The sequence below is a fragment of the Lygodium microphyllum genome, chromosome 14, assembly GCF_053477565.2.
Source record: "Lygodium microphyllum isolate KBCC chromosome 14, Lygodium_microphyllum_v1.1.10, whole genome shotgun sequence".
Lineage (NCBI taxonomy): Eukaryota > Viridiplantae > Streptophyta > Polypodiopsida > Schizaeales > Lygodiaceae > Lygodium > Lygodium microphyllum.
The window spans coordinates 56,227,804-56,243,705 of record NC_141148.1 but is presented as its reverse complement, the minus strand read 5'-3'; the positions used below and the strand labels follow the sequence as shown (position 1 = coordinate 56,243,705).

The following is a 15,902-nucleotide window of genomic DNA, read 5'->3' as shown; positions in this document are numbered from 1 at the left end:
GCTAGCAGGCGCTGTCTGCAGAACGGGATCGCGACCTGACGTGGAGCTGTCGGACGAAAACGGCCTATCTTGTCGCACGTGTCCAGCTGATGGAGAGAGAGAGAGAGAGCCGTCATGAGAGAGAGAGAGAGAGAGAGAGAGAGAGAGAGAGAGAGAGAGAGAGAGAGAGAGAGAGAGAGAGAGAGAGAGAGAGACCTGAGCAGCCCTATAGAGGCCTGGTTATGGAGAAATTGCAGGAGTCAAATGGTATTGATATGGCTTTTCTTGACCAACATATCGGGAATGGGGATGATAATGATTCAGTCGAATCTGATGGTGACTCGTCAGCAGAAGACTCTAGACAGTTGATGGATGGGGATGAGACGGGTAAGCGTCGTGAAATGTCGGTTGATGAACAGGACTTGTGTGTTCAGGATTTGCCTCAGCCAAATGTTTATGTTTCATGCTCTTAGTCTGAGGGGCCTTTACAGCTTATGGTGGCTACTGCTAATAATCTAATGTCGCATTACACTCAAGCCAATGAGGGTAAAGCGAGTTCTTTACTGGCAGGGGAACATGTGGTAGTTTTCATGGGCACAGATCTGGTTTTACAGCAGATTGCTGCTTTCCATGAGAGGGCAGCTATCTTCTACTGCACGGGAAGGACTCCTTTGATCACTAGAATTCGTGTGTGGTTGCAGTCTATGCTTGTCAGTGCTGAGATGGGTCAAGATGATCCTTTAGCTCAAGTGCAGGGCCCGCTTGTTGAAGAGATTTATGATGGGCCGAAGGGGTTCTTCAAAGTCCTTTTTCACTCCCCTAAAGTTCGTGCTTTTATTATGCCACATATCCCTTTGTTTATGGATGGCCAATTAGTACATATGGTCCCTTGGAGACCTATGGCAGAATTTAAGGAAGTACTTAGGCAGGCATGTCCTATTTGGGTTGAGGTGGTTGATTTTCCTGCACATCTTTGGAAACTTCTACCTTTGGTGATGAGAACACTTGGTGAAGTATTGGTGGAGCCTCGGTTGGCCTCCCGCAACAGGAATAGGGCGTGCATGCTTTGGGATACAGGGAAACCTCGCAAGTCTGGTTCGAGGTTCCAGGATTGCAAATGTTGGTTTACGAGCTGAAATGGGGAACATTTGCTGGTCATTGTTTTAGATGTGGCCAATTGGGCCATTTCATTTCTGAATGCGATAGAAGCCCAAATGTTTTGCAAAGTTCAATGGTTCTTGACATAGATATGCATGAGCATCATCCCCAACAAGTGGTACAGCAGCCAGAAGCTGATCATGAGCCGCTTGTCCAACATGGACATGATGATGGAAAGAAGAATGCATCTCAAACTGGTATAGAGCATGCATCACTTTCGGTTGGTCGGAATTTGCCTTTGTAGGATAATTCTTGGGTCATTCTGGTTAGACACAATGCCAGATAGTAGCCTCGTTTGTCTCCCGCTCACCCACCTTCATTGCCTATCACTCAAACTTTTCAACGTAGAGGTAGGAATTTCTACACGAAACCTCAACCCTTGCGTTCTTCCGCTTTCGTTGTGGAGGATAAAAGGGCTTTTGATTCTGATTTGCGCTTTGATCCGCGAGGAGGCTTGTGCCTCCTTGTGATATTTACGGTTCTCAACAATAGCAGTTTCCTTCCCGTGATTCAATTGCTAGTTTGCAGAGAGAAGATCTGGTAGATGTGATCCGAAGTGAAATGGAAAAATTTAAAGCAGCTAAAGCTGTTATTGTGAAAGGTAAAGGGAAAGAGGTGGTTAGTTTTCTTTCTTTGTGTTATCCTGAAAATTGCTCTATGGAATGTGAAAGGTGTTTCTTCGGGCAGTAAGCAACATTGGTTGTGGAAAACAGTGTTAATTGGAAATTGGGATGTTTTTTTTGATGTGGAACATAAACAACATGCTTTGGCAGGATCTACCTATGTATACAAGGATTATTCAGTCTTTTTTAGTGGACGTGTTCCACTTAAATCTGGAGTTATTTTGGTCGTCAAATCATCCTTGCAACCATCTTTGGTTTCTAAGGACCCTTGTGGTAGATTTATGATTCTGGAAATCGTATATGAGGGAGAGGTTTTGTTGCTAGTGAGGGTGTATGCTCCTTCTATTGCTCGAGAACGTGATTGGACTGCCTGGACATGGACATGGCTTGTCTAGGATGATTTGCACTGCTTGGACATGGCTCGTCTAGGCTTTGTTATGGGTGACTTCAATGCATGTGTATCTATGGATCAGGCAACTTCAGAGCACTCCATCGTGGATGGTCCTGAACGACAGGCATGGGATGCTCTGGCAACTATATCCTTGAAACAGGACATGTGGTCTTGGTTGCATCCTTCTCAGGCCGGGTATACTTATCACTCTCTTCAACATCCAAATACTTGGGTCCGATTGGATTAGATCTATATTTGCTAGAGTGATACTTTTCTTCCTGAAGTTATTGATATGTGGGTGGAGAGACAACATGTTTTGTCAGATCACTATCCTTTGGTCTTGGAGCTGAATCACACACCTGTCCATGCCTTTAAGGCCCTCCTTGCCCACTTGCCTCTTCGTTTCAATCAGCCATTTTTGCTGCAAAATCAGTTTTTAGAATATATTCAGCAATTGATTACTCCTTTTAGCTCCAAGGTCCTCACTGAGGGGATGCAAGCTTGGGCTGTATTTAGGGATAATGCTCGATCATTATCCTGACAATATGGTGTTCAGAATGCTTCCTCTTTATGCGCTGGATTGCAACATGCGCAAGCATTGTTGACCCACTCGTTGTCTTTTTGTTAGTTGGGGGACTCCAATGATGACTTACTTACATGCATTGAATGGTTGAAAGGCAGAGTTCAATCTTTACAAGAAGTGGAATATGCTAAATACAAATTGCTGGCTAGAGTAGAAGCTTTACATGACAATAACTGCCAATCCCATAATTTTTTTGCTCTATTGCATCAGAAATATGCTTGTGAAAATATTGTGCGGTTGATGGATGGGCAAGGTGTTATGGTGACTGAACGTACTTCCATCATTTAGATGTGCGTTGACTTTTATAAATTGTTGTTGGGCCCACAAGAGACTCTTTCAGATGTGATTCTTTATGCTCGTAGATATATTTGCAATTTGGCTGTTAACCAGGTTAAGCCAGAATGGGTTGATTTGATGGAGGCTGATATTTCGGAGGAAGAAGTGAAAGAGGTGCTGTCTCATTTGCCTTGAACAAAAAGCCCTGGCTGGGGTGGGCTTCCTAATGAACTGTTTTCGGCCCACGTGGAGCAACTTAAGGACCCATTATCACGTTTGTGTCAACAAGTGTGGAATTCTAGTGAGATGCCTTCAGACTGGAAGATTGCTGTCATTTGGTTATTGCCCAAGGTTCCCTCTCCACCCTCCTTGAAACAATGGAGATCCATCTCTGTTATGGGTTCTTTGTATAAAATCTTTTCTAAAGTCATTGCCAACAGGTTGGAGAAAGTATTTTCGCAGTTGATTTATCCACGTCAATACGGTTTCATTAAGGGCCGGTATATAATGCATAATATTTTGAATGTTCAACTGGGAATCGACTATGCTAAAGCTTCAGCTCAACAGGTGGTTATGCTTTAGCTTGATATTGAAAAGGCATTTGATCGTGTTAGCTGGTCTTTTTTGTGACAGCTAATGACCACCATGGGATTTGGGCCTCATATGATCTCTCTTGTGGATACTATTAGTCAGGTTGCTGCTACATGCATTGCACTTAATGGAGGGATCACAGATGAAATTGCCTTGTCCCATTCTCTTCGATAAGGCTGCCCTCAGCCCTTTGCTGCTCGCTTTAGTCACTCACCCGATGCTTTCATTGTTGTACAAGCTGGTTGATCAAGGGGAGATAGTTGGTTTGACTCTTCCTAGTGGGGTGTCACCATGTGGTGATACTTTTTACAGTTACTTTATTTATTTGTTTATATAAATATTTTATTTTTCTTTTCTTTTGTTGTTGTTGCTTCTTACCCCCAGAGTTCTCTTGGAATAAACCGAGATCATTGCATGGCCAGGAGAGACAGCCATTGGGACAAATTGGACTAATGGTTTGTTTGAGCCTTAGGACCGCTTCCATATTGGATGGGCATTGAAGAATAAAATGCCAGTGGTTTCTCAGAGGAAATGCTTCACATGATGGGATGATTCCATCAAAGGTACAATTCTGTGTTTTCTTTGAAATTCTGCGCATGAATCATTGAGTATTGGTCACAGAAAATGTAGGACATGCTGGACAGTAAGAACAGTGAATTCAGAGATCTGCAAATTGTAATTCTGCACACGAATCATTGAGTTTTGGTCACATGCTAAACAGTAAGAACAGTGAATTCTGCACATGCTGGACAGTAAGAACAATGAATTCAGAGATCTGCAGACTGTAATTCTGCACACGAATCATTGAGTTTTGGTCACATACTGAACAGTAAGAACAGTGAATTTTGCACATGTTGGATGACAGTAAGAACAGCGTGCTAGTAAATTTAGAGATCTGTAGACTGCAATTCTGCACAGGAATAATTAAATTTTGGTCACAGAAAATGCTTTCCTATAAGGGATGTTGATCTGGACATGCTGTACTGTTCTTATGCAGCTGGGATTTACTCAGAAGAGATGAAAATCAACAGTTCACAGGTTATATATTTTGGAACATTATCATTTTTGTAATTTTCCATCTTTTAATTGATAAAGAAATTTTTGAAGTCACATAATGAGGATTCTCAAGCTGAGTCATCACATCATACCATGGAGCGCTAAAAAATGCAAACTTCTAATGTGCGTGAGCATGTGGAAAAGACACCAAACATGGAGATAGGTTTAGTTCAACAAGAAGCATGAGCACAGGACCAGGGAGTGAATGGTCAAGGCAGTAATGTACAAGTGGCACAACAGACTATTCCTCCTTAGTTTGCTACCTATCCTGGTTACTTTGGTGGTGGGTCAGTTTTTCAAGCAATGGCTGGATTACCCATGGGTTATCAAGGATACTTGCCTAGAGGGCCACCAGGAATGATGCCTATTGAGGCAGTGAACCCACTTTATGCTAATATTGGTCTATAGCTCGATTATCAGACTCTGCAGAGTCCTTATTTGATGCCTGGAGTACAAAACGCAGCCACTGGTTTTTTTCAGCCTAGTGGACATATGGCAGCTAAGACAGGTGAAATGAATGCTATTCATGCCGTTTTAGGGGGTCGGAATGGGACTATGTCCTATGGGCAGAGAGGTTGAGCAATGCATCTCTCTCATTTCCCATTCTCCTTGAACCAAGTGCGACATGGGTATGCTTCGCATTGGGTATCTCTACGTAAAGTAGGATGTCCAAAACCCAACTCTAGAATGCTATCAGGAGACCTTGATAACCAGGAACCCAGATTTCAAGTCGATCCTAGTGGGTTCGGCCAATGAACGTTCCGTTGCGAGGTGAACTCGGGAAACCCTAGGTGACAAACCCTGGAGCATTCCATGGGAGTGCTGGGTGGCTTACATAGGGGGGAATTTTACTGAGACTTCTAAGGTACGGAAGGCTGCAACTTTTTTGAAAGGTAATGCTTTGCAGTGGTGGAACATATTGTTGATGCAAGGATATGCACGTGCCACTTGGGTCCATTTTAAATAGTTGTTTGCAGCCTCATGGTTAACTAAAAAGTGTGATGTGGCTCAGTTACGGTGACTTTTATTCCATGAGCATTCTTACGTGTGCATCTTTTGTCTTGGCCAGGCTCATTGTCCTGCACCATCTCCAGTGGCTAAGCACACAGTCCCAAACCATTGGCATTCTATTCTTCACTGCCCATTCAATATGGAATTGGTCCTAAGGCTCAGACAAACCATTAGTCCAATTTGTCCCAATGGCTGCCTCTTCTGGCCATGCAAAGATCCCAGCTTATTCCAAAAGAACTCTAGGGGTAAAAAGCAACAGCAACAAAAGAAAATAAAAATAAAATATTTATATATGAAAGTTGCTTAGAACAACTTGAGGAATGCTGGGATCACCATCCCTAAAATTTAGGGAGTTACTATTTTTGGACCCTAGAATCTATTTGCGTCATTATCTTCGTTTTTGCACGAGGATTAATTCTCTAGTCGTGCGGAGGTCAAATTTTGCATCGATCATGGAGAATTTTAGACTAGAAGGTTTAAACGGAAAAATTGTTACATGTATGCCATGTGGCACAAATTCCCAAAAGAGAGAGCATTAAAAAAAACGTAATAGGCATAAGGGGCAGATGTGAGAATGAAGTTTTGAGGAGCTGAGGGTAGATTGCTGCAAGAAAATCAGCCATGGAGAGTACTTCTACGTCTCTGACTCAAGTACGGAAGTAAAGCTTGCTCCCTTTGATAAACTCTCTCTCTATTCTCGGAGGAAATGCTCCGCATGATGGACTGATTCCATCGAATGTACAATTATATGTTTTCTCTGAAATTCTGCACATGAATCATTGCATTGAGTATTGGTCACAGAAAATGCAGGACATGCTGGACAGTAAGAACAGTGAATTCAGAGATTTGCAGACTGTAATTCTGCACTCGAATCATTGAGTTTTGGTCACATGCTGAATAGTAAGAATAGTGAATTCTGCACATGCTTGATAGTAAGAACAGTGAATTCAGGGATCTGTAGACTGTAATTCTACACACGAATCATTGAGTTTTGGTCACATGCTGAATAGTAAGAACAGTGAATTCTGCACATGCTGGACAGTAAGAACATTGTGTTGGACAGTAAGAAGAGTGAATTCGGAGATCCGCAGATTGCAATTCTGCACAGGATTCATTGAGTCTTGGTCACAAAAAATGCTTTCCTAAAAGGGATGTTGATCTGGACATGCTGTACTATTCTTATGCAGTTGGGATTTACTTAGAAGAGATAAAAACCAACTGTTCATAGGTTATGTATTTTGGAACATTATCATTTTTGTAAATTTTCATCTTTTAATTGATAAAGAAATACCGAGAGGGGCACCGGTCTTCGGGGCCAATCTAGTGTTGAGTAAGCGAGTGAGGTCTCTGCTTATGTGTGTGTGTGTAAAGACCAGGTGTTAATTGAAGGAATTACCGCTTTATGCGAGTCATAGACCGGTTTCATGGGGCCTAACTTTTGGGGTGATCTTTGGCGGATGATTCCTTTATGTTTCTTAACGCTGATTGCTTGAATGTCAATTGAGCAATGATTGCATGGAATATTTCTGCTATCGCATCAAGACTTCATATTAGCACTCAAAAATCTACACAGCTTTCTTGCACGAAGAATTGTTTGCAAGCCTTGGGATGGCATGGAATTGCGATTTCTAGGGGAAACATAACCAGACATTTGGGCTATCCTATTGGTGTGGATGTAGCTCCCCGTACATTGCTAGATTGGATGTCATCTCGTATTCATGATCGGTTCATGTATTGGAAGTCTCAAGGTTGGCCTCTTCATGTGCAACTTAAGTTCGCTCAATGCATCATGATCAGCATGATCTCGTATTTCCTGCCTCTTCTTCCTTGGACCAAGAAGTCTCTTTTGGAATTGGTTCAACCTATCCGATTCATGTTGTGGAAAAGAAAGGGAATCGCTTGGGCCAGGTATGGATTTCGTGGAAGCATATCACTACTCCTAAAAGGATGGGGGAAGCAGCTTTGTTGGATGCTAACTTGCATATGGTAGCCTTGAGACTAGCACTTTTGCAGGCATTATATGTAGAGAGTCATCCTTGGTCAGAATTGCAAAATTTTTCATAGAAAAGACTGGAATCTCTCTTGATAGCACGGTTATTCATGCTTCTTGGTGGCATGTGCTTAATTCCACAAGACTTGTAAAGGTCTCTCAGTCTTTTCTCCTTTCTCATTTGATTGTCTCTTGGTAGGCAATGTTACGTTTTGCAGTTTGGCGCCCTCTTGATTCTTGTAAGGAGGAGAATTCGTTGCAAGAAGTGTTGGCTACTTCTAGGTGGTTGGATTGGCCTCATAAAAATTTGCACAGAGATAAGTTTAATCAGATGGCTCGTTTGGGGTTGCAAACAGTCCTTGATGGTGTCATTCCTGAATAGGCTCGTCTTTATTCTTTTGGCGTATCCGTTAGTACTTCCGCATATCTCATGGTTATCATGACATTTGGTTGTCTATACAGGACAGGCTTTTGAGGTTCTCCCCTTTGCTAGTATTACAACAGTCCTCTCCATGGCGCGATTGGAAGTTTGTGATTCCTGATGATTTTGAGAAAAGGTCAGCTAACTAGATTTATCATCAAATGATGGAGGCCAAGAGATGGGTCACGGAAAAGGCTAATAAAGTATGGCATACTCAGGATAGCAAAAAGAAGTGGCAGGAAAGATTCATCCAGCTTTGGAAGTCTAAGGTTTCGTATCAGGTAAGGTGTTCATGTGGAGGCTACTAATTGGGGGTCTTCCAACCGATGATGTGCTGCGAGCCCACAAGATCCCTGCTGGTTGTTGTGTGTTCTGTACTATATGCGATGAAACAGTGCTTCCATCTTTTTGTCTATTGCCCTGTTGCTAGACAATTTTGGAGTTTTGTTTCCCGTGTGTGGTTCGCGGCAACTCAGCACCGGATATTAGTTCGTTTGTGAATTGTGGGAAATATGATTTCCTCATCTTCTTTGCATTCAAATTATTGCTTCCTTTTCTATTTTCTTAGATAGACAGCCTTGTGGCATATTTGGCATACTCGGAATGCCTTCATTTTTGATTCAGTATTGGGTATCAATGGTCATGTGGCCCGTGTTCGTGGTTTAGTATTATGGCAGATCTCCTCTATGGTCTCAGCTGATCTGGTTCTTCTTGACATTGCTACTCCTCGGCTGGATATTGTTCGTTTCACTCCAACTACTACTTCTAAAGTCCTAGACACACTATACTTTGATACTTGAATAAGTGTCCACACCACACAAATTGCATTAGGCATGCCTAGAATTGGCAAATTCTAGAAGGGCTTTGTAATCTTTGTTTTGATTTAGTATTAAGTGTGGGTTTTCAATTAGTTTTTGTCCTACTAAGTAATCTGTGCCCCTAGGGGAGAATAAAGGGATGGCCAGTCACAAAACAAACAAGCTATCCCAACCACAACTAGGTGTTTGGTGATGAAGAAATCTATGGAGGGTATGCAGGGAAGCAAAAAAAGAGAGGTGGTAGCAAAGGGAGGCTACCCTAGGAGATTGCCATATGCCGTGAATATGGTGGATGTCAACCACTCTTTGATTGAAAAGCGATTAATGCACACAAGTACATATTTACAACAATAGAAGGTCATTGGATGGGTTTATGCAAGAGGTAATGTAGATCATCATGCTATGTGATACGACAATGCCACTTGGACAGTGCCCACTTGCCCAAGCACCCTTTTACAATCATAGTCATCTAAAGGATGCACATAATGATACATTGTACAAATAATAAATGTCTATAAGTAAAAATGAACCAAAATCCTATCATGCTCAAGAGAAGAAGGCCTCCCCCTCTGAATGCGGAAGGGAAAGCCAGAGGGAATCTTCTTCTCCTTGTCAAATTGAAGTAGGGGAGGGTTGCACCCACAACGATCTTGGGTAGCAAGTACAGAGGAAGAGGACGATTGATTGCTTTCGTCAATATATCTACAAAATTATCTGATGTAGGCACAAACTCTGGGTAGATGGTGTCTAGCTCAACCGTTTCTCTAGTGAAATGGTAGTGTATACCAATATGTGGCATTTGTGGACTGATAATTGGGTTACTAGCTAGTGCAATTGCATTTTTTGACATATTTTTCTTTCAAATTGTGTGAATGTTGTAGGATAGTCATTTATGAAAGTTTTGTCAGGAAATGGTTGACAACTAGTGGTATTCTATCCTATTTGGCAGGCAACTTCCGAATTGCAAAGCATGTCTGTAGGGAGACCATGGGACATGCTTCAAGTTATCAGTAGACTTCCAGCTGTCAATTTTTCTCAAACTGCATCTTCAGTTCGACGTGGATTGTCGAGCTTACTTGGTATGTTTTTTAAAAATGTGTAAACATAGTCTGAAATATTGTGCACTCTTTTGTCTATTGGGATTTTGTTGTCCAGATGATTTACATTGTCAAAATACTAGGAAAGGGCAAGAAGATTTGATAAGATCAACTAGTTGTAGTTAACTTCATTCTCATTTAGCATAAGTCTTTAATTGGCCTCATTCTTGTGTGTAGGATGTGTACAATGTATGCAGTACTCCATTTGTTTGGAATAGAATAGGGGAAGATAGTGCTGAAATGGAGAAGGCTGTCCAACTGCCACTGTCTCTAGGAGCAGGCTGAGGGATGCTGAGGAGCGTTGTCCTCCTAATGGGTCCTAAATGCAGCAGACACTGTCCTTTGATGCCAGGGATAAAGGACGAAGTACCAAGTGTGAGGAAGTGCAGCAATGACTGCAAATGCAGCAGTCCTTCAGAGAAGATAGGTTTGAAACGGCAGGTGCAGCAAAGCAACCCACAAACAGGAGAGACTGGACTACCAAATGAAGATGTCAGAGGGTGGAGAGGGCACACTGTGCAAGGCGACTGCTGTACTGCTAATACACAGCTGTATGACTGTCATGACGGCAGCTGAACAGTGTCAGTCTGCTGCAAAGGAAATGCCAAGCAAGAATTGGCAGTTGAAAGGCTGTGAATGATCGCAATGGCAGTGTAGAATAGGTGCCTGAGCATGCAGGGGCAGCAGGAGCACTGCTGTAACAGTAGTCTGAAGGTGACGACCTGCTGCAAATGATGGCGATAGGCTGGATATGGTGGTGCTAGGCAGCCATGGGAGAGGACAGGCTGCTGTAGATGGTAAAGAGCAGTAACAACAGTCACTGATGTTGCACCAGCAGCAGGAAGGTGGGGAGACCAGCAGCAATAGGTGTTGAGTGACTAGCAGGGAGGGTGTAAGGACTAGCACAATCTAGCAACTGAAAGTGAGCAGTGCCTTTTGTTGAATAAGTTAGGGTTAGGGGTAGAATGGATGTTAACATGCTGACCCCTTTGTAGAGCCATTTCACCTTGACTTGTCTCTGGTCTCGTACTTAATCAAACAATTGATCAAAATAATGGCTTAATAACCCCCCGAGTCCCAAGCAGGATCCTGAGAGAGATGGCCTACATGGATAAGCTATGAGGTTCCAAGCACCATTTTGTACAGCACTTGAGACTCTTTCAGAGCCTCCTGGTATGCAGTAGGCTTACTGTGAGCAATATACTTTGTTGTGAAGACAGTAGCAGGAGTCGTGAATTTACACAACAAATCATCTCTTTGCCCAACTTGCCAATCTTTTATGAGTTTGCATGTCCTTTCCTATGTTACACATGTTGAGCTAAAAATGCATTAGCCTGACTTAAACAGCCCCAAAACACGCTTAATTAATGAAGAAATCATCTTATTTTAAAAATAAACATAATCCTAGAGAGTTATTGTGTGACGTGTCCCACAAGCAAAAGCCTAATTTGGGTGTCCCAAACTTTCTATAAATAGGCATGTAACCTACCACTCTCCCTCAATCTTGTTTTTGTAGGTTTTAGGAGATGTATCTCTTCTATCCACACCCTTTTGCAAAAGACATTGCTATCAGAGTCTTCTATTGCTGTTTGCTTCCGTTTGGTACCTAATTCCAGCCTCCATCACCCACATTTAGCTGTCGCCTGCTGCTCCATTTTTACCAAACTTGCATTTGCTGCCAAATGTCCATCCCCAATTGCTGATGTCATCATTGAGGCTGTGTTTACAGTCTTCAGGGATCTCTAAAGCTATCGCCATCATCCAAGTGCTGTCGCCTTGCATTGACTGCCTGTGTTTGATCTTCTCTCTCCTCCATAGGGTTATCTATACCATCGCCCATCTCCAGACTGTTTGCATTTGGCATCTCCAGCTGTCGCCAGTTTTCTCTCTTCTTAAGTACCTGCGTTTCTAGTCATTCTCTAGCACTATTGTTTGCATCAGATTCATCCTTTCCTAGTTGCGTTTGTTGGTGTTTGACACAGAGACTGCCTTGCTATGATTCGGGATCCGTTCGGGAGTATGATACACTCTTGAGCTCCTAACCTTTGACTTAATCCTAAAGATACGAGAGTTGGAGGTTTAATATTCTCTGCATAGTGTGTTTGTTGCATAAGCATTGTATATTCAATATTCATTCCCTTCATTATTCATTGTGTTCATTGTCTTTGAGTTATCCTAACCCTAACTATGTTTTGTGCTTATCAGTCTGTGCTTTGTTGTATGATTGATTTTGTGTTTTTTGCATTTAGAGCATTTCTGCACATGGTATCAGAGCTGGGTACTCTCTCTCTGAGAAACCTTAGCCTTTGATCGGAAAACTCATTTGCAAAAGTAGGAACAACAGAAGGGTCAGATGACTTCAAACACATTCACAACACTGCTCTAGTCTCCATAGCTAAACATGGACAGAAACGATCAAAAGTGGACTTCTCAGCTTGCTACTGTCGGCGGAGAACTATCGGACTACCATGGAGTCCACAGACCATATTAGATTTCTGCCACCGTTGAGTATGATCTCATCCTTATAAATAAGACTTAGTAGGAGATTGAAGGTAAGCTTGAGTTTTCTCCTTTAGATTCGGTCCATAGAACTAATGATCTTATAGGACCTTTGGAATCTCCACTATGGATTGGCCATCTGCAACAAGTGGAACCTGGCTCGAATTACACATCACTTGCACAGTATATCTTTTCTCCAATGTTAGGTACACATCCTATTATTTCAGATTCTATGCCAACTGATTTGTATTTTCTGTTGACCTTTGGTTTGTGAGTAATGAGGAAGACATATATTCTTTATGAACTTAAAACTAGGTAAGAAGCTAAAAAAAACTTGCAAGTATTCCGTTTATTCCTTTTTCTTTAAACATTTTTATTTCTCATGGTCAATTTGGAGTAGGTGCATCTTCATCTAATGCATTTAATGGACAAAATGAACCAACCATGTTTCCCACAACAATATCGATTAAGTGTACCCCATTATCCACCACACACTATATCGGGGAGTTCTATACATTTAGGCATAGTCTTCTTTAGGACCTTTATATACCCGTTTTCAGGTGGTGTATTTGTGACGAAGACTCAACCTCCCACACATACACTTTTGAGTTATCCCTATGGAAGTGTTGAGAACCCTTTACCCTTTACCTGCAGTTTGCGTTTTTGCGTTTTGCGTTTTGCATTTAGGGTTTGCAGCCCCAAAAAGGGCCGCCATCCTAGACTGATTGTGCCTATTTATAGGCCACTCTCTCATTCATTTCTTACGGCTGATTCATTCAATTCGTCACCTCTTCTCTCTAGCTTTTCCACTATCCTCACACCTCTTTAGGAGGACATTGTGGTTCGTGGTTGTCTTCATCATCTTCCTTGTGCTACGACATCCTTGTTTCCTTGTATCATATTCACTCCATGATTCAGATCTTCATCATTACATTCATCAGAGTTTCGTCTCTCTTCCCTTCTCTTCTCCATATTTGCCGAGTTCACTCCGTGTTCCTCCTTGCAAATCTTATTGTCTCGTTGGTACGTCATCTTTTGATATGGTATCAAAGCTGGATCTACTCAAATAGCGGCAAAGATCCTCCAATCCAGTGACGGCAAAGACCGGTGGCGGGTTTGGGATTTGCTTCTCTTCTTTTTCCGCTGCATCAAAATCTTGTTTTTGCAGGTTTCAGGTGTTTTCAGCTTGTTGTCCATACCCCTTTCACGAAGGACATCACAGTCTCAACTGTCCCTTGCTGATCACTCTCAATTCAGAAAACAATCTCATTTTTGCAGATTTTAGGTATTTCAGCTTGTTGCCCACACCCTCGACGTGAAGGACATCGCGATCCAAGCTCCATTGCTATCTACAACAATTTGCTGCCTATTTTTGGCCTATCACACTGTTCGGAGCTGATTTCAGCATATTGATTGTTGTTGTTGGTTTTTCCTGCGTTTTTAGTCTTTCTCTCTCTCCTCACATGTACTAGATAAACCGGTCATGTTGTTGTGCCTGAATCAACATTTGGACAGGGCTATTGTGTCCCAGTGTTTCCACCTCTATCTACGGTATCATATGGACCTATGTCCGTTTCGGTACCTCGATAGCAATCGGCACTCATTGGATATCAGTTGCCTATTTTTGCCTATTCACCTTTATTTCCTCCTCCTCCTTATCTATCATCACTTTCACCAACTTATCCTCTATCTTACCCCATCTATCTATCTTCACAGTCACCTCATGGTTCAAGCTTCTCATCCGCCAAGCATGCATTTAATGACAAGACTCATTTTAATGGGTTAAACTACACCACTTAGTCAAATTTGATGAGGCATGTCTTAGACTCTCAGAACCTACAGGATTTAATGTAGGGGTTAGAACCACAACTTGATTCCATACTTGTTCCATACAAGGTCGTTTGCTCATGGAAGGCTCGTGACACCTTTGCTATGGTCGAGCTTATGCAAGGCTTATTGCATGAGTTTGACTCTTAGCTTTCACATTTCAACTTAGCATTCGAGCATTGGGCACACTTGACTGACCGCTATGCGGCTCGGGATAGGACTCGTTGCATTAATTTGGACCATGGGCTCCGAATCTTTAAAATCACAAACAAGGATGACTTGAAAGTCAAGCTGACTGAGTATCAACGTCTCCTCATTGAGTTCTCAACCATTGGGGCTTGTCCTCTGACGATTAGGTTATCCTGTTCCTTAACAAGTTGCCAATAAAATATTTCCATTTTGTGCAACAGGTGATTTCATAGTCTCAGATGCCCACATTTTATGAGTTTGAGTGTTAGCTGTTGTGTTACGCACAGTGGTTCGATCAATTTCATAACATGTCCTTGATAGAGGGGGCTCTAGTTGCATCTTCTCAGAGGGGGCAACAGGGCAAGGGCAAACAAAACTCAAATCAAAATCAAAACCAAAACAAGGCTAGTGAATCCCAGGGAACCGCTCAATCTACTCTTAAATCTGGATGGGAGAATCTACCCAAGAATAATAGATACTGCCTTGTACTGCCTTCAATTGAAAATTTCATTTGAAGGGGAGGTTTTATGTCTGATTGGGATCTATGCATTGAATGATCATAGACTAAAAGCATGCTTGTTGCTTGGAAAGCTAGGCTTGCTAATGGGGGATTTCGGTATGTGTGTTGCCTCGTTGCAGTCTATTTTTGAGCACCTGGTGATGGATGCTCATGAGAGTTGGGGCATGGAACGATTTTTGCTTCAGCAGTTCTTAAGCAAGACCTTGGCCTAGCTTTGTCCATCAGCTTTAGGATTTACTTTTCAATTGGCGCAACATATGGCCACATGATCTTGATTGGATCATATATACATTATACATGATGATGGTTTTTTACCAGAGATCCTAGAGATGAGAGTGCTGCAACAATATGCCTTGTCAAATCACTTTCCCGTGCAATTTGAGGTGCTTACAAAATCCATTGCTTCTTTTGTGCAAACTCTAGGGAGATTACTGTTACGCTCCAATTTGTTTTACCTGAAACATAAGGTTTTTAATGGTTACATGGGGCATTTGCTCGACAGATTCTTGCTTGACTTCCCATCTGAGGGTAGTCACTCTTTTGAGCAATTGGTTTATAATGTGAAGAAGCTTGCCCGAACAGTATGACATTCATTATCCTTTGCTTTGCAGGTAGCGTTGGTAGGCTAGGGAGGAATTATTGGCTTTGGTTTGTTTCTTGCTAGTTGTTTCTCTAGATGATACTTTTCTGCTTTCATTGGTAGTGAGGTTGGTTGATCTTATTAAGCAGTTCCATTGAGATCTTATTAGTAGGTTAAATTGCAAAACTTGACCAAGAACTTGCAGGATAGTTCTTGTTAGTCTCATAAATCCTTTCGAGGCTTACATTCATCCCAGAAAACATGGTTAGACTTCAGCAAGTAGGTCGAATGGT

General features: G+C 42.1%; 1 protein-coding gene across 1 annotated transcript in view; it reads left to right on the top strand.

The window, feature by feature from the left end:
• Positions 1–15,902, top strand: part of LOC148025614 (uncharacterized) — an 87,576-nt gene that overhangs the window by 25,737 nt on the left and 45,937 nt on the right. Inside the window, exon 4 of the mRNA XM_087692825.1 lies at positions 9,847–9,976. Coding sequence (XP_087548951.1) covers positions 9,847–9,976 — 130 coding nt within the window. The remainder of the gene's footprint in view (positions 1–9,846; positions 9,977–15,902) is intronic.